This window comes from Numida meleagris, chromosome 3, assembly GCF_002078875.1.
Source record: "Numida meleagris isolate 19003 breed g44 Domestic line chromosome 3, NumMel1.0, whole genome shotgun sequence".
Lineage (NCBI taxonomy): Eukaryota > Metazoa > Chordata > Aves > Galliformes > Numididae > Numida > Numida meleagris.
This window is the reverse complement of record NC_034411.1, coordinates 17,306,076-17,329,003: the sequence shown is the minus strand read 5'-3', so window position 1 is coordinate 17,329,003 and position 22,928 is coordinate 17,306,076. Positions and strand designations below refer to the sequence as shown.

Sequence of the window (22,928 nt, the reverse complement as noted above, 5' to 3'; positions counted from 1 at the left end):
TTCAGAAAACGTTTGAGCCTAAACAGAACAGTAGAAACCATTCTACTATGCCCTTCAGAAATACAGCTATATGTAATGTTTCATCACTCAATTTCTTTTTGCTGGATTTTCAACAACACCGCAGCAAGTTATTGATGTAGGCATCCTCCTACCTCCTTTCTAAGATACCCCCCATCAACTTGCCTCCATTTTATATTCACAGTCTTTTCAGTCACTGCTCTTCAAACCTGAATTAGATAGGCTTCCCAATCTCAAAAGCCCAAGAAAAAAAGGAAAGCTTGAGAAAAAAGCCCAAAAGCAACTAATCACATACCACAGACCACATGACAGCACAGAACACTAGAGGCCAACTTCACAAGTTCTTATACTGCTTACATAGGAGCTGACAAGGGTTGTTTGCATAGCTGCATAACATACGGCAATAAAAAAAAATTGACACTGCCCGAAGTCTTGTTTTGTAGTACCATGTTCAGTTGTTTTCCTTGCATGTTTTATCATTTTTCAAGAGTACAGGATAAAAATAAATAACAGTTTCCCAAATTTAGGAATCACTTTTTATTTCTCATTCTTGTTTCATCATTTTCCTTTTATCTCGTACAGTTTCTTTTGTTGTTTTGTTTTAAATAAACAATCAACCCTACTATTCTAACAACTAATGTATGTGGAGTTAGAAAAACACAGGCATTTCATTAGAAATTCATAGCTATACCAAATTCTTCAAGAGCTTGACCAATTCTGGACAAAACTATTCAGTGTTTGCACATCTTCGTTACTGCCAGGACTTATCAGAGGGAAAAGAAGTCTCCAGTCATCAGGTTAAAGAGAAAACCTTACATTATTACGCCTATCAGTGAAAAACAAAATAAAGATCATGTGTATCAAATCACATTTGCTTTTCTAAGGAATACACCACCAGTTCAACCACCAGTTTCCTTTGCTTTGTCAGATCTCGAGCACCTCACTATTTTCATGCTCATATTTGGTCAATGTTTACTTGTTAGTTTCAGACGGACTGCTGGCCTCCTAAAGGAAAGGGATAATTAGGAAGTTTGACATCCCTATCCTATTAAAGCTTATGCAGAAGTTTAAGGTCTCAAATCTGTAAATTCTTAGCTAGAAAACAAAGCAGTTTTAACTTCCAGAGATATTCAGTTCTGCAAAAGAGTAACATTTCCATATACAGTGCTATATCATTACCATAAAGCTTCGTGAAGCCTAAATTGTCTATTGTCCTGCATGCAACGGGCATTCCTGTATTACATCCTCTATAGAACTCTTCAGTTTGTTTGGATTTGTAATCATTAGGACTAAACATGAGACTAGAGCATCACTGTACAGTTGTCTTTTTCCTCCAGGTACAACAGCTTCTTTTTGTGTTTGGGTGATATGTAGGGAACTAACAAAAAAAAGCCAAAACCCAAACCTAACCTCAGTGGTTGCTCCCATGCACTAGGCCAGCAGGCCTCACGCTGTTTGCTTACACAGCAGCAGCAGGAGGGTTATGAGTTTCCTCTCGCAGCTGTGCACATGCTCAGAAGAAGGCATGGAGGAGCTCGGTTAGGGCTCACCATTTTTTCACTCCTCTTTGTCACCTCACACTGACAATCACCATCAGGTAACAACAGTCTGATCTTTCCAGTTTGTAACAAAAACTATAATTCCTTCAACTCTTCCTCTCTAGTCACTGCATATAGTATTTATTCATGTGTTGTTGTTTCTCTCTTAAATGTAGTATGAGTACCTATATTTAACTACTCCTTTCCTCTCTACTTTTAAAGCTTAACACGTTAATTTCATTCTTCGGAGGAAATAAAGCATGTTTTATACAGACAGATAGATACACACACACAAAAAGCCTAAAAAACAGTTTTTGCAATGCCAATTCCAACAGTGCCATGGAACCATTACAGGAACACTACCATGCAGAATGCCGTTGCCAAGTTATCCAAAGAAGTGTAATTTCAGTTTTGGTTTAGCAAAAAGAAAGGTCATCAGTGCTAGGTACAAATTTGGCATATTGGAAATACAAAACATTCAGAACAAGATAGTACCATACACTTCCTGCTACTGATAACATAATAGGAGAATCAGAATAAAAGATTAGCAGCTTTACATTGTAAAATATCTATAGCACAAAGGCAGACTGAAGTGTTAGTAGGAAAACTATTATATCTAAGCTATTTTAATAAATGCTCCAAAACTTACCCTATTGCATACTCAAACTACACCATGAATACAGCCTTCTTAAGGCAGAAGGATTCCAGTGACATCATCCTTCAAAGTTTTTTGTGTGTGGGGGGGGGGGTATCAGAACACTCCTTCCCACCACATATTTTTGTGCAACTCTTGTCTCTTGCCTGACCAACATTTCACTGAGTAACCGAGTTTTGTCTTCCCTTTCTCTCAGCTACTTTCATATGCCCTGCAAGAGCTAATTACTTCCAATACAATCTTCTCAGGGTAGATGGGATCACTTTGAGCATAACAGCTTTTCTAGAGCCTAAACAATCACTTCCACAAAGAAAAGAGAACTGTTTGGAACATCGACAGCTATAGCACAAAAGCAGAAATCCCACCATTAAACTTAATGAATCTAAAACTGATCAGATGCAGTGCGCTCACAAATACAATTTACTCATTTTCCATATTCTTTAGCTGCCTTATGAAAAATGGAAATGAAAATTACTATAATTTGAGTTATACCACATAGAATATAATGGAAGTGCCTGGAATTTGTTGTTACCATTTCAGTGTTTGTAACGGAAATTCAACATCATTACATTCTTTACTGCTGAAGAGCTTATATCCAGATACTACCACCACTTAAGTTACAGCAAGTGATAGAAAAGTTTCTTCAGACTACAAAAAACCATGGAAGAGTCCCAATACAACAGTTTCATCACAGCAGTCTGACCATCCTTGTTCAGTTAGCACTCTCTCATCCTGTCCTTCAACTCTGCAGCAAGGATGAGGATAAAGTCCATTACTTCTGATTCTAGAGGTTGTTATTTAAGTACAGGCTGGGCCTCTGGTCATCCTGAGGCAAAACAGACAGATTCAATAGAACTAGAGTTGCTGGTTTTGTTTGTTTTGTTTAAGTGTATATACTCAGGTTTTGTTTTCTTCAAACTACAGCCTTTATTTACTAACATTGATATTTAGCAGAAAAGCCCCTTGAAGAATCCAAGTTCTAGAAAGTCTGACATACAGCACAATTCACCAGCACAAACTAAAGGTAAAGACAGAGGAAAATGACAAGAGAAGTATCCTACCATGGTAAAGAAAATAAGACTTTCTGATCACTGGTTACAGTAGATCTTCAGTAGTTTAAAGTCCAAGATGCATAAGAACATAATTTTAGGATTAGATTTTGCTATTATGTTTGACCTGCATATCTTGACAAGTTCCACAACAATTCTGTTACTGTACTGAGAGCCTACAGTTAAGCCAGCAAACACCGCCGAAACAACTCTTCTTTGGAATCAAAAAAGGTAACCAGAAGACATGCTGAAGTGATCACCTGATGTTTCAACACACGCTCTCAACACAGTAGCTATCTACTTACAGGCCTGCAGCACTAAGCCCCTGGTTTCAGTGTGACTTTTATCTTTAGCACTTGAATAGTCTTGTAAAAGTACAACACTGATAAATAAAAACACTTAACAACATCCAAAACTTGAACGTAAAACCTGATAATGGAAAGAGCTGAATATTTTCTGCCCTACAGAATTTAGTAAGGCATCAACTGTATCAAATCATGCCACTTAAACAGGGATCATCCCTCAGTGCAAGAGAGATGCCACGCAGGCAGGGGGAGCACTTCACTGACACAAGACAATAACTTTCTCTGCTGTATTTCTAGGCTGCATTCTTTCAGAACTTGGGGAAAACTCAAGCACATGGGAAAAAAATAAAGTGCACAACCGTAAAGTATATTCTAGATTTTAACTATAGACATACGATATCTAGACTCCTTCCCACATTCAATTGGTTTCCCAATATAGATGTTAGAATATGCCTGAATGCCCCTAAACTAAGCAAAACATCAGGTTAACTTGGAGCTGATATTTTTTAAGTGCTACCCAAGGAAAAAATTTAATTATCATGCTTGACTCAAGTCTAAAGTTTGTCTCAAGACAGCTGTATCTTACATGCTGGAAAAGTAAACATGGCTAATCGCATGCTATAGTGCTAATACACAGCACTCAGTTGTGTTGATGCAAACAGAAATAAATAGACTGTCTTCTCCCCATCCACAAGTAGCTTTTAAAAACACATCTAAAGTTTGCAAATGGAGAGCAGCTATTTCATCTTCAGTGTTTTCAACTGTAGAATTTACAGCACTTTGAAGAAATAAGAAATTAAAACAGAAGTAGAGTTTTCAAAGTACATACATAATCCCTCTATTGAATAGACATTTCAAAAGCAGTTACACATCCTGGTTATTTTGACCAGGTCATATTGAGAGACAAGACAAAACACCAAGGAAAAAAACACACACAAAATATACCTCCTAATTTGTTAAATACTGTGTCATCTAAAACTTCAGGGCCTCATTCTTCTTGTATGCATGCATTGAGTCATATAGTATGAGTAACAGATCAGAAGTCAAACCTAAAAAATCTCATTTTCTGTTTTTGAATAGTTACCTGCAGCATCATCTTGTTTGCACTCTTCCCAATCAAGACATTTATTATCTTTATTAGCTCTGACTTTGCTGCAGTCTGGAATAGCTACAGAGCATAAGGCATCTCTCCTTACCTGTAACGGCCTTTCACTAGGTTTCCAGTTGCTGACTGCACTAACTCCTACCCATCCCCTCACCCACATACGAAAAAAAAAAAAAGGGGGAACGACAGGCATGAAGATGGAGAGAATTGTACTTATCTTTACAAATTAGCATTGTCTCATGAAGAAAGACATATAATATTTAGAAGTTATCTGCTTTAAATTAGATTAAACTTAGACATAGGAGAACAACTAAATTATTTCATGTTTGTTTCGGATAACACTCAGTCTACGTCAGTTATCTGTATTGTAACCATTTTCATTTAAGCAGTTAAACATCAGTATTAAAGAACAGAGGCATGCTTTCAAAGATGATCAAAATAGCAGAAGACAAGCTTCCCCTTTTCCCCCCCTCACATTAACTTCTGAAAAGCACAGTAATGATAGACAGTTAAAACCTCTCAACTCCCAGAGACGAGCAACACTTTAATACTGTGAAGAAAGTTTATAAATTCTGAAGGGAAAAACACGAGAAAATTTGCTTCAAATGATCACTTCTTTTTTTTTTAAACATGCAGTAGTTTCAAACTTTCAGTGCTTATAAGACAATCAAAAACTGCATGCAACGTTCAAAAGTATTTGAAGAATAAATTTTCATTTTATCAGGTCTGAAAAAGGAGAAACCAAATTACTGGTCTAACTAAGAACTGCCACATTTTGGCCAGATCAATAGAGCAGAATGTAAACTTCTCTTAAAAATGCTCCAATGTTTTGCTAAACATCTGTTTTTCCTACTTCACTTCCTGTTCTCTCTTTCTTTCCCTCCCCCACCGGACAGGAAATTGTCTTGACAACAAATGAATCAGCTAGAAGTAGAGCTAAGCAGCCATCAGCTGATTCTTCACTGTTTACAGTCACGGACACTTCAAAAAGCACTGCCACTTTTTTCTCCTTAAGTGACTCTAGTTGTCCTAACTTCATTTCATTAGAATAAACATTTAAGCGCAACAGAACAGGCAGTCTGCAGAGCTAAGTAGTCATTTTTGATCTCAAAATAGAAAAAGCAAGCCAAGAAACACTTTCCTCAAAGTAACTGAAATCATAACAACAGACATTGTAATTGTCAAGTCACAGGATCTGCAAACGTCTATTTCTAGGTTCATCTTTGAAAAAAGCCAGCCAGAGAGAAAAAGCTCCAAATAAAATCCCAAACAGCAATACAAATACATTTGCTCTTTAGAAGCCATCTGGAAAAGCAACAGTATTGTTTGTGTTCTATAGAAGCCTCTATATTCCTGGGACATGCTATTACAATGCCAACTCTACGTTTGTGTTACTGAATCTTCGCTTCCTAATTTTTTATTTTCTTAAGGGAAACCTAACTCCAGTAAATACAACAACTGTAAGAAGGATTTCAAGTTCAAAATTAGTATTCAACACAAGCAATTTCCATGGAAACAGACCTATTTTAGGCCTGTTAGAGGATCTATATTTCATCAGTTAAGTATACTTAACAACATTTAAATATTCACTAAAACAAATACTAGGCTTAAAACTTTGGTGCTTTCCATCTCATATTCTAGAAAAGAGTGAAAAGTTAAGATTAGTACATTTTGAGATAGCATGCAAGCCACTCAAACAACAAAGAAAGTAAGAACTATGGACAACTAACTCCATAGTGCAAGATCACACTATTCAACTAGTCCAACTATAGAGCTCTGAAAGAGTTCAAGTGTGCTTCTTACCACAATTGCATGCGGAGAATGCACTAAGGCCTTAAGTTCATTCAGGTCGTTCTCTGCCTGCAGAAATCGGCATAAGAAAAAAAAAACAAACAAAAAAGAAGTATATAAGGAGGGTGGATTTTGAATTCTCTCACAGATACTATGAATTTAAACAGTGGTTAATACAGTCCTAGAAGCCCTACGTTACCTTATCCCATTCTCCTTCCATGACATGATTGCGGAATTTGGTAGCAGAAGGATGTTCTAAACGACATCCTGACTCTTGCATGAGAAGATCAACAGTCTGGCTGCAGGAGAGATACAGTGTAAAAAAACCCGACCAGTTTCACCCTCACAAATATACCGCCTGCTACGATAACAGTTAACCACATTTAAAAGTAACTTTATTAAAGTACCAAAGCTACCACCTGATTCAGACCCTTGTCTGAAAGATTATCTCAGTTGCCTGAGACACGTAAACAGCTGCCTATGTCTAAAACAAGTAGTCAATTAGCTTGAGAGCTTCACTGAAGTACCATGAAGGATGTGACTTACCAGCCACCAAACAGCCAGCCCTGCATAGGAAATAGACTTCATGAAGGAAGAGACAGACTACAGCTGTTAGCCACTGGCTACCAACCCCTGCCCCCCCCCCCCGCCTCCCATAAAAGAGCACAGAGCTATCCACATCTGCAACAGGCCTGTATTAAAAGACTGGCTCCTTAAAAAAAAATAAACAAACTCACGGACCTGCAGCCCTCCCCCCTTAACACTAAAAATAGCTTATTTACTGTGGTGCCGTCTATGAACAGTCACGAGTTGTCTGTTGCTGTAAACTTGCCCCTCATGTCAGGGGCAATTCGTTTAGCATGCTAAGTTCCTTATAATTGACCCGGCCCACTGTGTTTTGAAGACTTGTTTTGCGGTAGCTATGTGAAGGCTTCGCAGGGCTCCTATTCCAAAATCACAATGCGGTGGTTTGAGCCTTGCTCACAAAGTGAACGTTGCGACTAAATTCTCGGACTCTCCTTCCTCCCGTGTAAAATTATTTCTGCTACTCTGATTCTAAGAGAGAGTCAGCGCGCTTGTTCCTAGTCTACAGGATTGCCATCAAAACACGGGGCTGAGACCTTTGCCACTGGTGAGGATGAAGGTTTGGCAGCAGAACACAACAGCCCGTTTCAGCCTAGTTCGGTTGCTGCCAGCAGACAAGTGAAATCTTGGAGCTCATCTGCGAGAAGCCTTCCCCCACGCCCAGCTGCGGGCTCCATTACGCGTACCCGATAACTTCTCCCCCGCTAACACGTTGGTATTGATCCACCTTATCAGCGAGCAGCCCGACTTCCATATTGCCGTCCCTTCCTGAACCGCCTGGGCCCGCCGAGCGGAGCGGCACGGCACAGGGAGCACGACGCCTTCCCGGCTCCATTTTCGCGAGCCCTCGATGCTGCCCTGGCACTCATCTCCCCACCCCACGCTGCCCCGGCCCCCAGAGGGCCCATCCCCGGCCGCCTTTCCCTTCTTCCCCCGCCGCCACTTACTTGAGGCCCAGGCCGTGGAGGTGCTGCCCGATCAGCCGGATCACGTCCTCGTCGGACTGCGAGAGCCGCTTCTTCTTCTTCAGGGCGCTGCCGCCGCCGCCCCCCAGCTCCGCGGCGGCCGTGCCGGGCCCCCCGGCGGCGGGTACCCCGTTGTTGACGCTGAGGCCGCCGGGGCTGCCGCCGCCGCTGTTGGCCGAGGGCAGCAGCCCGTTGGCGTGGGCCAGCTGCTCGCCGGCGGCCGTGCCCGCCGAGGCCTCGCCGTTCTGGGCGCCCAGGCAGCCCAGCTCCGGGCCCTGCGGCGGCTGCTGCTGCTGCTGCTGGCCCCCTCCTGCCCCGTTGGCCTGCATGGCGCAGCCGCCGCTGCTCGTGCTGCTGCTGCTGCCTCGGAGCGGGGCGGCGGCGGGGGCGAGCCCGGCGGGGAGCGAGGGGGACTGGGACGAGGTGAGGCCTGCTCTGCCCGCGGAAGCCCCGGGCTCTCCTGCTCCCTCCGCCGCCGCCGCCGGGGAGGCCCGGGCTTTCTTCCGCGGGGGCGGGGAGGCTCCGCCGGTGTCCGAGTCGGAGGAGGAGGAAGCGGAGGCCAGAGTTTCCTCGCCGAGAGCGGCCGTGGTGGGAAGCCGGGGGGGCGAGGAGGGGGAGGCGGGGGGCGGCGGGGGTGAGGGGAGGCGGAGCGGGGCCCTGCGCCCCCGGGGGTCCCGGAGGCAGCGCCGCCGCCCGCTCGGGGCTCCCTCTGGCGATGGCGGCCGCCGCTGCCTCGAGCCCCCGCCCGGCAGCCCCGGGCGCCCGGCCTGCTCCGCTCGCTGCCCGCTGGGTTTGTCTTCTCTCAGCCCAGCTGCAGCCTAATGGAGTCCGGGCCGGGACGTCACAGGAAATTCCTATACTGCCCCCTACACACACTTCCGCCGCCCAGGGCTGGGGGTGGGGTACGGGCCCTATGGGGGACGGGGGTGCCGGTGGGGCGGACCTCGCCGCCGCCCTCTGGGCCTCTCGGGCAGCCTCTCAGGGGGTGTGGGCTGGGGTCCCTCAGCCCCTCTGTGAGGGCTGTAGGTGCCCGGGGGCACGTCGGGGCTGTGTGTGTGCAGTATGGATTGTGCCCACTGCTGTCAGCCCAGGAGTGGGTGTCTGGAACTGAGAGGTGTGAAGGTGTGTGTGCTGGGTGTGAGCGAGGCCTTGATCCCGTCATGGTGGGCCATCCCCGTCACACAGCGGGATGGAGAAGGGCTGCTAGAATTTCCTGAAGCAATATGGTTTTTTTTTTTTAGTATTATTGGGCCCCACGTGGAGTACTGCGTCCTGCTCTGGAGCCCCCAACTGAGGAAAGATGTGGAGCTGTTGGAGAGGGTCCAGAGGAAGGCCACAAAGATGATCAGAGGGCTGGAGCACCTCTCCTACAGACAGGCTGAGGGAATTGGCCTTGTTCAGTCTGAAGAAGAGAAGGCTGCTGAGAGACCTCATTATGGCCTTCCAGTACTTAAATAGAGGTTATAAACAGGAAGGAAATCAACTTTTTACATGAGTAGGTAATGATAGGACAAGGGGGAATTGTTTTAAACTAAAGGAGAGAGGATTTAGATTAGATGTCAGGGAGAAGTTTTCACAGAGAGTGTGGTGAGGCGCTGGCACAGCTGCCCAGATAAGTTATGGATGCCCCATCCCTGGAGGCACTTCAGGCCAGGTTGGACGGGGCCCTGGGCAGCCTGAGCTGGTGGGGGGCAGCCCTGCCCACGGCTGGGGGGTTGGAAGTGGCTGATCTTTGAGGTCCCTCCCAACACAAGCCGTTTTATGATTCTGTGATTATTATTTTGGTTATTTGTTCTGTTTTAAAAAAGGAGAATTACTCAATGAAGTAGCATCCTGTTGTTGCCCAGCCTGGTTAGTGGTAAGGTTCAAGTTTAGTCACAGTATGCATTAGCTCCAAAGAGGAAGAAAATGGCATTTCTGCACACCCGTAATTGGTGCAGAAATGTTTTGGCATGAGCCCATGCATCAGGATAACCTGTCAGAGGACCACGGGTGTTTTGGGGTTGTCTCCTTCCATCCCCCTCCTTTGCAATGGAAACTGGAATCTGCAGCCAAGCCTCTGGTAAAAAGTCATGAGACAAATAAAAGATTGGTATTTGAAAATAGTCTCTTGAAATAATATATTGTATGTTATTTGGTTTTAGAGCCTGGAATTTTCAACTTTCTATTTTCAAACTTTTCTTCAAAGCCCCAAAGCAAAATAACTCTTTTTTTGTTAATAAAAGCTGAAATTAACGTCTAATGATCATGTTTCAGAAGCCACGGTTTTAAGAACACTGCATATTTCCAACTAATGTTAAAATGGTGAGACAACAGTGCTTTCTTTGGAGGGCAAATTTGAAGAAGTCTGACTGAGGGAAATGTGCGCAAGACCAGTGTAGAAGTCTGCAAAGAGATAAAACCCTCAAAAAGAATTAAACCAGATAAGATGAGAGTGGTGAGGCACTTGTGCAGGCTGCCCAGGGAAGTTGTGGATGTCACATCCCTGGAGGCATTCAAGACCAAGTTGGGTGGGCCCTGGCTGCCTGAGCTGGTGGGGGGCAGCCCTGCCCATGGCTGGGGGTTGGAACTGGGTGGGCTTTAAGGTCCCTTCCAACCCAAGACATTCTATGATTCTGTAAGAAAAGACTGCATGGAGGCAGTTGAAGTAGGTACCATAGCTAGGCCCTGTTTAGAGATCTCAAAAGCTATTTAATTGGTAACAGCTGAAGCACTCTTACACCAAAGGGAGAGGTTGGAAAAAGCTTTGTCACACTCTGTCCAGCCCAGGTGTGGCTGTAGGATTAAATTCAACACTGAGAGGAGTGTTCTGGCTTTGTATCTCATAGCTCACCAGCCATTGCTGGAGAACACATTGCTTGTGTTTTAACCACTTCAGCACTGCCATATCTCCTCTCATCTCCATTCCTCTCTCTTCATCATACTTCAGGTGTCATCCCTTTTTCACTCTCATTCTCCGGTTGTCACCATTGAATCTATAATTCAAAGATTTGGGCAAACATTACAGGAGCAGCACACAAAGTAGCACAGAACCCATGGAGACACTTTACAAAGCAATATGAGTGTTTTCAAGAGGGTATGGTTGCCCATCATTCCTTCCCATTTGCTGTCTGGGTGGTAGAAGCCCCTTCCCACCATGTCAGTTTGTGCCACTGTTCCTCCAGCTGCTTTAATCTGCTATGCTGTTCTTGCACTACTTACAGAGCCTGGCCTTTCCTCATCAGTCCTTGCTTTGATCACCTGCATGTAAGCCTGATGCTCCCACACACTGACTCCTGTACTATGTCAATCACACTGGAGGAGTTGGAAGGAGGAAGGAAACTGATGAGGCTGTGAAGAGCACATCTGTGATGAGTGAAGTGCAGAATCCCTATGCTGTAGCTGGTTGATATATGGATAAGCAGCTCTATATGCTGATCTATAGTAGGAAAAAGTCTCATGGAGTAGCAACATGCCCCACTCATTTCAATCATGTATTCTCAGGGTGTAAGAGTAGTATTTGAAGTTGAACATAAAATAGCACTTTCAAGAGGTATGTGTTGCTGCACTGATCACAGTGAAAGTTGTTACAGCCCCTACCCGGTCTCATTTCCTTCCTTGAGGGAGGAGTTATCCCAGCAGAAACACAGAGAGCTGGAGGAAGAGGCTCACTATTGCTGGAATGGCACAGGCCCTTAGCTCCTCTACCAGGGAAGCAACTTCAGAAGTTTCTTGGGGTCCCAGATGACATGAAAGTATAGAAGTAGAATGATTCAGAGACCCTGGTGTGGAGAACATGCCTCAGTCCTAGCCCACATACGGAATGTTCCTAGAGAGAAGAGTTCCTATACTTTTCATCACCTATGGTTTTCCTGGTCACCAGGAGCGGGTCCTGAGAAGTAGGTCTGTGGCCAATGGACCTTCCTTCCTATGCTGCAACAAGAAACAGGAGAAAGGGGCAATGATACTTTTTGGGAAATATTTCATCAGATGACCCTTGATTTGAAACCTTCTTCTATTCTACATCCTTGTGAGACACAGCTGATTTACTGGAAATCCAAAAAAGCCTGCAGGTTTTTGAGTAATTAGACAAGATCTTGAAGGTCTTTTCCATCCTGAGCAATTCTATGATTCTATGATTCTAAATCAGTGGTTAAATGTAACATCTCACGTGTGATAGAAGACTTTACCATAATAAGACGTACCCATCCATCATACCCAGATCACTTCAGATTTTCCCAAAAGCAGGAAATATATGCAACAGTTCAGCATTAAAAATTGACAAATTGTTATAAACATTCTTAAAAAAAGAAGAGGGATTATAAGGAAAAATGTTGTCAGCCTTAAATGCAGCTGTCACATTATCAACCATATTACTGAAGTACACTATGTTTTGCTTTAGAGGATGGGGCAGGAAGTCCAGATCTGAATAATAGGAAGGAACTCTTTCATTAAGGGGCAGTGTTGTTTTTTTTTTTTTTTTTTTATGGTAATCATGCAAAGCTACTTAGGCAGAGCTGAAATACTACAGAATATTAGAGAAAATCGTGGTGAGATGGATTAATAGTCAAAGCTGCATGATGAAGGTAATGAAATGTTTGATTCCTCCTATCAGACACATGTGTGTATACTTAGAATCATAAAATGATTTGGATTGGAAGGGACCTTAAGGATCATCTAATTCCACCACTGCTGCCAACTCCCCCCTACTTTATTTTTCCTTTTCTTCTGCACTGAATTTAGGTTACTGTAAGCAAACCAACTAAAAGCAAAGAAGAAATGAAGAAAGAATTGTTTGGAACAATGGCATTTTCCATGGCACCAACTAAATTAATGCTTGAACAAGGCCTGTATATGCTTGCAATATTCAAAAGAGGAGCTACAGATGAAAAACAGTCACTTGTCTTAAATAGCACTCCTAGAAAGCCTTCAGTAAATAGAGAATTTGTAACCAAACCACACTGAGACATGATTCCATCCCATCACGCAGAGGATGGTCAGTATTTTAGTGAAGGAGTGGAATCTGGAAAGCCAAAGCTGGTCTGGAGTAGAATCAGAAGTAAAAGTGAAGTGCAACTAAAAGAGCTTCTACAGAAACATCTGCAGCAAAAGAGAGATAAAGGAAAATGTGTGCTTGCTGCAGAACTGAGTAGTTGACGTGGTGTAGGGCAAGGAAAAGGCTGAGACACTCAGTACCTCCTTTGTCTTGGCCTTTACTGGAAGAAAACTCTTCCGCATCTCCCAAGCTTCTGCGGCTGGCAGTGGAGTTTGGATAGAAAGGGAGACTAGGATCCAGTTGAAGTCCACCGCATCACATGCACTTGAGCACTCAGGGAGCTAGCCTCTACTATTGTGTGCTCACTCCTTATGATATTTGAAAGGCTGTGGCATTTTTGGAGAACACCACCAATGACTAAAACCAGGTAAATATTATGTCTTAATGTTCAGTTATCTCCAGCCCAACCTCACTGACTTCTGGTTTAATGAATGGGGGGAAAACAGAGGCTGTCATTTAAGTTTGATTTTGTTAAGGTTTTTGATAGGATCTCCTTCAGTAACCTTACAAATGGGGAGATATGGATGGAGTGGATGGACTGCATCTGGGAAAAACTTGCTATATCACTAGACTTGAAGGGTATCTCCTCAACAGTTTGAAGTCTGAAGTCCTGTTAGGAAGAATTAGGGATCAATACTGGAACAAATCCTGTTTCACAAGTTTATCATTGACTTTGAGGGTGAGGCAGATTGCACACTCAGTATGTGACAGATCTCATCTCAGATCTCCATCAGACCATGGAGATCAGTTGACATACTCCAGACTGCAGCTGCCATTGAGAGTGGCCTTGACAAGCAGGAAGAATGGGCCAGTAAGAGGCTCATAAAGGTCAAGAGAGATAAGTGCAAATTCTTGCTCCTGGGATACATTATCCTCACACAACACTATAGACTGAGAGCCAGATAGCCTGGGAATAACCCAGTAGAAAAGAGCCTGCGGTTGAGCATGGGAGTTCAACAGCCACAGGACTTCATTATCAATATACTCACCTCTCTGAGCATCACAGGTAGGGCCATGTTGGATATCCACTATCCATTTTTTGGTCCTCCAGTACATGAGACATGGCAACAGCCTAGAACAAGTTCAGGAGAGGCTGCTGGGGTTGTAGGAGCTGGAGCATGTGATGTACAAGGAGAAGCTGAGGAAGTGGGTTTGACTGCAGCAGGACCTAATTACAGCGTTCAGCTTCTCAGGGGAATTATGGCACCAGGCTTCTCTCTGAGATGCATACCAAGAGGAGGAGAGACATAAATCAGAAGTTGCACCCAGAGAAATTCCAACTGTATATAAGAAAGAAAAAATTCAACTTGAGAATGGTCAAATACAGATATAGGTTCCCAGTGGAATTTCCAGCCGTGGGCATACTCAAAACTGCACTGGACAAGGCCCTGAACAAGGTTCTGAACAACCATTTCTAGCTTTGAAAATTGCTAGAGGTAGAATGAGTGACCAGCAGAGGATCTCCCTCAACTTTAACTTGATCCTATGAATATGATTCTAGATGAGCTTCCTGAGAGAATCCCTGTGGTGGGGGGAGCAATATCAGTGACTCAACAATTGTATCTAGGGGGTTACTGATACTGTATCCTAAAGCTTCAATGTAGGCAAAGATGTGGGTATTAGTGCTACTGTTGTAATCTAATTAAATATTAAGTAATCACACTGTCTTCTGTCCTCCAGAGCTATGTACATTACGCTGATGGTGACCTCTGCACCTTCCTGGGCATTCACACCATGACGTGGTAACAAAAATACGTGTCAGAAAGTGCTGAAGATTCCATGTAGTGTGGAATATCCTGTTCAAGACAGGACCCATTCTATGGTCAATACAATTTCTCACATAAAGAATATAAGTGTCACACATTTTCTTGTATTTCTGTTATCATAGGTGTCTTTCTGGTTGCCCAGGATGCCCTGTATTGGGACAAGTCAGATTAAGTTGTATGAGCAGATGAAACATGCATGTGCAAGAGGTCTGAAACTGCACTGGAATTTACTGTGCAACTTCTCCGAGCATGTACAGAAAACAATATTGCATATGCTGTGAATCTGACATGTCAGACTTGCTTTGCATGCATGATTGATCTGTCTGGGACTACCCTAGATAGCAGCCTGCAAAATCTGGCTGTGTGTACTGTGGTATATCAGTCATTTTGTGATATGCTGGAAAATTATTTGTAGCCTGGATTTGGAAAGGCACTAGGCTACCATGTCAGTGCCTCAAAGAGATGTTTCCACACTTGCCAAGCCGTATGCTTGGACTTTTTTTTCCTTGACACCTCTATATGCATAAATGTTATTTCTAACACTGACTGAATCTCATTCTGACTGTTGTGTGCAAGGGGAGCTGGCATGTATTCCATGGAAAAGCCTAGCAGTGATTTTGTCCTGTGGGGCATTCTAGGCCTGTTGCTTAGAGAGTTTCCTGCAGTCTGTGTAGCGCTTAACATTAATGTGTATGAGTTATTGGTGTTTTTGTGCAAGATTAGATTTATCATTCTATTGTTGCAGTTATTTTACTTTTCCTACTTGTGGGCCTCTCCCCTGCCTTTAACTTTGTGCCTGCTCTCAAGGCAATTGTTATTTCAGGCTTGTTATTTGTATCTGCCAACTCCCACATGGCTCCTAGAGCCTAACCCCGAGTGGGGTAATGCGGCACTTTCTATTGCCTTGCCATTGAATTATGCCCTGCCTCTCCCAGAATGACATGTACGATAGTCCTTTCTCCTTTTTTCTGTTTTGTCTAGAGGATTATATTTGCAATGATCTCTTACACCTGGAACTAAAAATTCAAGACCAGGCATGTCAACTGTAGTATCACATATCCACTCTGAAATGGGCAGAGAAGGAAATTATTATGTCATCATCAGCAGATTATATCTTCATGTTAAGATTGTGAGTAGCTCCTTGGAACCCAGGGATTACTTATTATTCTTTTTTTCCTCTTAATCAGGAATACACAGTTTACTCAACTCTATATTTTAAAAAGAAAGTGAACCACCAGACCCTCCCTACTTGTTTTGGACAAGAGATGAAAGGTTACTGTCACAAGAATGTCATTGCGCTACTATTTAACTGACCCTTATTTTAAGGGAGATCACTAGTTTTTGCCACAACTGTATCTTTGCTAAAAGGTAAACTTTGCGCACAAGCTTCTACAGCCTTGTTGTTGCATATTATTTACCTTAGAAATAAAGAGCCATGAAGTTAGAGAAAAGATTGATTCATGAATTTACATGCTAAGAAACCTTCACCACTTCATCTAATTTGTAACTGTTTTCCACTGCATCTGCTCTGGCAGTACTGCTCATACTTAAGACCTCATAAGGTTTCAAATAGCTGTTATAATAAAGAACACAAGACACCAATTACCCAGCGCAAAAATTCTTCCTCTGCATACTTGGAAAAGTGCGTCATTCCAGAACCACACTGGCCTGAGTTGCAGGGTAAGGAAGCAGAGTCATGGTACAGCAGCATTGCACAGTACTGAAGTCTGATCGCTCAGCTCTGAGAAGGGTACTCACACAAGACCAAAGTTCTTTCTACAGCTAACAGCAGGCTGTAAGATATTAAACACATATGATCTGATGATCTGTGAACATTGCATTATGATTTCCAGAAGAGCTGGTTCACATCTTTGTCTGAAGGCTCCTGATACTTTATAGTTTTTATTTTTGTTTTGGTTTTAGTTTGGATTGGGTTTTGTTTTTTTGTTTGTTTGTTTTGTCTTTGACAAATATATTCATGGTACTAAAGCAACCTGTTTTCTCAAATAGCTAAGATAATGTTCCCTGAATTTTCTAGATGACATGTATTTTCTTTTCCTCTGTTTTCAACAGTGTACGATCTGTGGAACACAGGCGGACATAATTTTTACAGACATTTGTTTAAGGTGACTAATATTAAATTATTTGAATCTTTACCTTATGAATAGTATAATCATTTCAAATACATGCAAATTAAATCTTTATGCTTTCGTGTCTTCTGTCTTAAAGAAGAGCACAAAGAGGGTTTCTGAGGCATGGGAGGGTAGAAAAGCTGTGTTAACCAATATTCATTTGGCAGTGTTACTCATTACCAGTTTGACTAATAGGAAGGATACTCTATGTATTGCCATTTCTATTTTTGTCTGTCATTGCATGATGATACAATATAGTCAATTATGCCTGCAGTATATTTGAATTCATCCCTAGTTTTCTATAAATACCATTGCCTTCTATTTAAGCATCTCCTTTTCAATAGCACTTTTTCAGAACACCACATCTGAGAAAGGAGTGCGTCCTGCTGAATCCACACAGCGCTGGAGGCATGGTGGGAAGTGGTTCCAGCTGGAAGGAGGAAAGGGAAGATTTTCAAAATAAAGATCAAAGGTTTGATCTTTTAAATATTTCAATGCACATGCAGATATGCTTCCATGAGTAGTACTATTTGTCACATTTTCCCAGTTGGAACTTGATGCTATGAATTGTAACAAACCTGTCACCTAAAAGTACTCGGCTATCACTGTATTGCACACTGTGACTACTCAAAACTTTACAATACATTCTGAAGTGAGCTCAGGCTTCCTATTCGGAAAACAAAGGCTCCTGTCCTTGAAGCAAAGAGAATCCCCATGTGCTCTTAGAAGTATGGTGCCAAAGATATGTAGTGCCAGCAGCAAAGCTGAACTCGATGAGTTCCATTTTGCCAGGAGCACTGACACAAATGCAAAGTAGGTAGTTTGAAGAATCTGCTTTGCTGTTGTTGTTGTAACAACAATATTAGCAGGAAAACTGATAGAACTTTGTTTTTAAAAAACATACTTCTTGATATTCATCTCATCTGACTTTATACATCTGTAAATACCTAGCCCATGCTATTTTTTTAGGCATCCTCTGAAGATTTGAAGGAACCTGCAGAGGTGATTCATTCCAGATGCTTATCTTAGGATGAGATGAATCACTTTCTGATGCCTCACCATAGATACTAAGGGGAGCCTAGCCCAACCGTATTAAACTACATCACTAACTTCTAGGTGAGTAAAGCTAAAAGAGGTAAATTCCGGCCTAGGCTCAATCACTTTGTAGGTAGATTTGCAAATTCAAACAGTGTCATCGTGGGCCAAAGATACCAATATGTCGCTGATACTCTCAGCAAGGTACGACGGTGTAACACTTATTCCCTTATTACTGGGAGGCCAACTTTTGGCTCATGAACTGCATGTTGATTCTTTTGTTGGAGCCATACTGTCACATGACTTCTTGGTGAACTGACATCCTCTGTCAGATTTCTCTTTTATTTGTTAGAAACAAGAACAATGACAAGTATCAGGTACTCCATCCTGGAGAGGAAGTTTTCACAACAAAACTCTAAAATACACCCTTTTGTTCTCCCAAGCCATTCTTTTTTTTTTTTTTTTTTTTTTTTTTTTTTTTTTGTATTCATTTTTAAATTTAAGAGGGTCACTTATACACTTACACCATAATAGATACTTAAAGTACTATATTTTCAAGGCATTATTTTAATTTTGGGAAAAGACCTAGGAAAATCTATTTAATTGTTATAAAATCTTGACCATGAAGGTACCTTAGAATGTCTGATATCAACATGTTATGACTTTGCTGAAGTCTTATGGGATATTTGTTGCTTTAACATTTCAAATTTGTGTTTTATGAAGAATGCATACATTATTTTACTACTTACTTTTATCATTGACTAAATATTAATATTTTAATCATTGCTTTTAACAAAATATTAATATTGTTAGTAAAATATGTGAAAACTCTTAAGTGAAACATAGACTACACCAAAGTTTGTGACAGGAATGAAAATTTTATCTATGCCTCTCAACATCCAATGGTTTTTATCATTTTACATATGTAACAAGTACACCTATAAATATTAATTTAAATGATAAATCCCTTAATGCATGAAACTACGGATACATGGTCTGAATTTTTTCAGCTACAGATATTTTGAATACAGAAAGTTGAGGCAAATTCAGATTGGCAGCAGAACTACTTTCTTACTTTGCTTTTGAAACAAGACCTCTTGAATAATGTTGCATAGGTGGCTATTTGACTATCAGGCAGCTTCCAAGCATAATTAAAATATTTCATTTTTTATTGAAGCCTTCTAGCAGGCTCAGCCTGCAGAATTTTATATTGGGCCGTGGTAATCCTTAGAAAACAGCACTACTCCATGTTTCAAAGGAAAGCATTTTCAGAAGCAAGGCACATTAAAGCCTCTGAAGTGGAGGAAATTTTCCTGCTTGCATAAACTTAATCAAAATAAGACATAGAAATCACATCTTTGGTGGTATTTAATCTTTGCTGATCTGTTTTCTCTTCTTGATCAACGGACTTGTATCAGTCTTCTCATATCTAAAGATGTTTTCAAGTTCAACCATAAATTTTATTTGTCATTATATTGGAATTTGGTTTGTACAAATCATGGTACAAATTCTGCTTTCAGTTGTTTTAGAGGTTTTCCAAGGCAGAGAAGAGTATTGTATTGTTCTGAGTGACACTGCCATGCAAATAAATAACACTGAAACTCAGCAGAGTGTTAATTAGAAATTATTATGGTAACCTGACTGACCTGACTTGGCATTATGGTATCTTGCAAAACTGGCTTTTTATTCTTACACGTGTCTGATTTGTTTTTGTGGTGAGAAGCTAATGATTTCATGGACTCATTTGGCTTAACCCTGCTTTCCTTCCACTATGGAAATTTTATGTGAAGAAGAATAAGTAAAATCAGAATGAGGTTCACTAGGTGTGGCCCAAGGTGATTACTCCAAATGATGCTTTGTGTAGGTTTCTATGTTAATAAATTCATGTACATGATATATTGGACCTGTTATTTGTTTATTATTTGTTTTAAGTTGGTTTTGCTCTGAAAGATTGGCTTGCACCTGTGTAATTCTTCTGGCTTCGGTGCAATTCTTTTTTTTAATTCTTAGTGGAATTAAACCGCAGTAGGGTCCATTGAAACAAGTGAGCATTTTCTTGAATGATGTTATTAAGTAGTAACAATAACATGAGAGCCAATTTATTGCAACTTCTAATCACATTGCCATTCTGATAACCCTACTGGGAAGAAGGATGGCTGTGTCTAGTTGGATTGGAATCCCATTTAAAGAGGTTCCTCAGTTAAAAGAGGCAGATCTTTACATCTGTATGTCCTACACAGACATCAAAAAGCTATTACTTAGAGTCTTAAAAGTGAGATGAGTCTAACATTTGGCACACTCCTCACTCCAACTGTTGGCTGGGGCAGTGGGAATAGTGGGAGGAGCAGGGCTCTGGCCCTCTCCTGCCTTCCTGGTACTGACTGCACTCATTAGCTGGGGTGGAGTGCCTTGGTGACACACCTATCCAGCATCTTGTTTTGAGTTAGCTTGGTAGGAGTGTGGCGCTGAGCTGTGCTGCCATATCCTCCATTTAACTCTAGGTTTATGTGAGTAATCAGTCAGGTAGCTAAACCAAAGTTATTCAGAATATGGAGTATGCGTGACGCAAATGTCAAACAGGTGCAGCATGACCCTGCACTGTGGCCAGTGCTGTATTCAGTAATCATAAGTATGGTTTGACATCTGTGGTTGTAAGCAGCACAAGAACATTCCCAACACGATGTATCATACTGTCCTTTTTGTATCTCACTTTTTTTTTTAATTCTTCAGGAAGTTTTGTTTCCATTTCCATTGTAAGGTATCTAGCAGTAACCACAATCCAGCATTTCCACACAGTACTTACAGTACATAAATACAATACTTCAATATCCATTTGCCAGCAGTCCCTGAAGAACTAAGCAAGATGAACCCTGTTTTTGTAGATTTTAATACAACTTTGGCATCCATCTTTCAAACCATGGGAAATGAAGATATAATTGAGACGGGATGGAAAGGGGAAAAAAGAAGAGAAATAATAGCACTGTGGTGTGAAGAGAAAGGGGAGAAAAAATAAGTATGAATCAGAGAAGCTTTTGTTAACTGGCTTTATTAAAATGATACAATAGAAAGGGAAAAAGAAGTTCATAGTTAAATCACGAGGAGTCAGTCCAAAATCTCCAAATATGTTGCTGATGCATGCTGACAGCTTTTAATTTCAACTGGAAGAGAAGGGCCTCTCTCTTAAAAAAATAAAAATAAAAAAAATCTGTAACCTTTTCCTCCTCCAACTCAAGTAAGTGGCATTAAGGAGTAGCTTTCAGACAAGGACACTGGGCTGAGTCCTATTTGGGCACAGTAGAGGATTTCCAGCTGTATTTTAAAACACCATTCACCTCTTGTGTCTGAATTGTTAATTTGCAGTGGGGTCATTTCTAACTTACACTACTGTGAGGACATTAACGGTCTAAATAACTGCACCTGCTATGTTAATGAAAGTGTGCATAATAGCTGCAGTAATTTAGAAAATCAGGCATTGTTTTGGGGTGGGGAGGAAAACAGAAGGCTGTAAGTGGCTAGAACTTGGTAAAAAGAAATATAGATTTAAGATCGCTTGATAGTTTATTGCTGCAGAGTTATCAGTGCTGCTAGTACAAAGCTTTCAGTGTTTTAATTGCTGTATTCAGCTTTGCAGCTGAGTGTATTGAAGACTAGGAGGGCTTTTTGATTAAGGAGAGAAAGAACTGGAATTATGTTAATGAAAAATATATATTCTTGGTTTTTTTTTTTTTCTGGGAATGTTTTAAGATTGTGAGATTAGTTCAAGACTGATCTCTGGCAGAAGACAGTTCATCAGCCTTCCTTGAATCATAAAATCACAGGAAAATGGGACTAGACAATTCTTGCTTGCAAATATATCAGTATGATTCCTGATAAATGTTTATCCAACCTGTTTTTGAAATTCTTCGCAAACTCCTCAAGCAATCTATTCAAGTCCTCAGTTATACCTACTCTTAAAAAGCCATTTCTAACTTCTAATCTAAAACTCCCACCTGCAGTTTACACCCATTACTTCTTATCGTGCTCTACTGGGCAAGAAGAACAGCTTAATTTTCTTCCTCTGCACATCCAACTTTTATGCATTAGATAATGCTTACTTTCTTCTAACCGAATACAGTATGGGCCTTTTTGTGTACATTTGGGCTCAGATGAAAATAGGCTCAAGGAAAAAATAAGAAAAAATATGTTTCTTGCTGAGACAGTCGTTTTAGCGATCAGGGACTGAGTGTTTGAGATGGAGCAGTGCAGAGCTACAACTTGGAAATCCTGGGCAGGAAGATTTGCTTAAGACAATCTGAGCCCCGAAACACACTGCAAAAGAGAGGGGCCAATGCTTGCCATGTGCTAATCATCTCTTATGACAGTGCTTATTTGGCATTTTGGTCTCACCTGCTCATGTCTCAGTCTATATCTTGAACCTGTCACCTAAACTGCAGCCAGCTGCTTCTGTTGAGCCTGATTTTCAGGAATTAAATTAGTTCTATGTTTTCTTTTTGAGTTCTCTCAATTTCTGAAATAAGAGATAGGTAAAAAAAACTTAGGAAATGAGAAAACTTGAAATGCTGCAACAACTACAAGTTGCCCAGCTAGAGGGGACAGAGATGGAAGTGTTAGAATTAGTCCTAAGTTCCTTCTTTTAGCCCTCAAATGTTGAACTCCAGTATATTTCAGGAAAAACCTTTCTCCTTCCTTCTTTGTTCTTCCTTCTTGGTATCTTATGGGTCTTGGCAAAAATGCCCCCAACTCTGTTGTCCAAACTGATCCCAAACATAAGTTTCTGACTGATCTCATCACCCACTCCAGATCAAATATCCCTCAGCACATGCACTGCTGGCACTTCACAAGCTTCCTACAGACACTGGTGTCTCCAGATCTGCTTGTCCTGGCATGCTTTGGCCATCCACCATATTTGCACCCAAGTGTCCACAGCCACATGAGCCCTTCTTGATGCT

The 22,928-nt window shown here is 41.6% G+C and overlaps 1 protein-coding gene and 1 long non-coding RNA gene across 3 annotated transcripts in view; one reads left to right on the top strand and one right to left on the bottom strand.

Moving 5' to 3' along the window:
* WDR26 (WD repeat domain 26) overlaps positions 1-8,480 on the bottom strand; it is a 31,697-nt gene extending 23,217 nt beyond the window's left edge. For both annotated transcript variants that reach the window (XM_021391378.1, XM_021391379.1), the window contains exons 1-3: positions 7,994-8,480; positions 6,661-6,760; positions 6,474-6,530 (exon numbers count right to left, since the gene is read on the bottom strand). In XM_021391378.1, coding sequence (XP_021247053.1) covers positions 6,474-6,530; positions 6,661-6,760; positions 7,994-8,340 — 504 coding nt within the window. In that variant the 5' untranslated portion in view covers positions 8,341-8,480. The remainder of the gene's footprint in view (positions 1-6,473; positions 6,531-6,660; positions 6,761-7,993) is intronic.
* LOC110397190 lies at positions 15,369-18,051 on the top strand. Its single transcript, XR_002437597.1, has 4 exons — positions 15,369-15,941; positions 16,886-16,938; positions 17,289-17,416; positions 17,914-18,051. It is a non-coding gene; the product is annotated as an uncharacterized LOC110397190 (long non-coding RNA).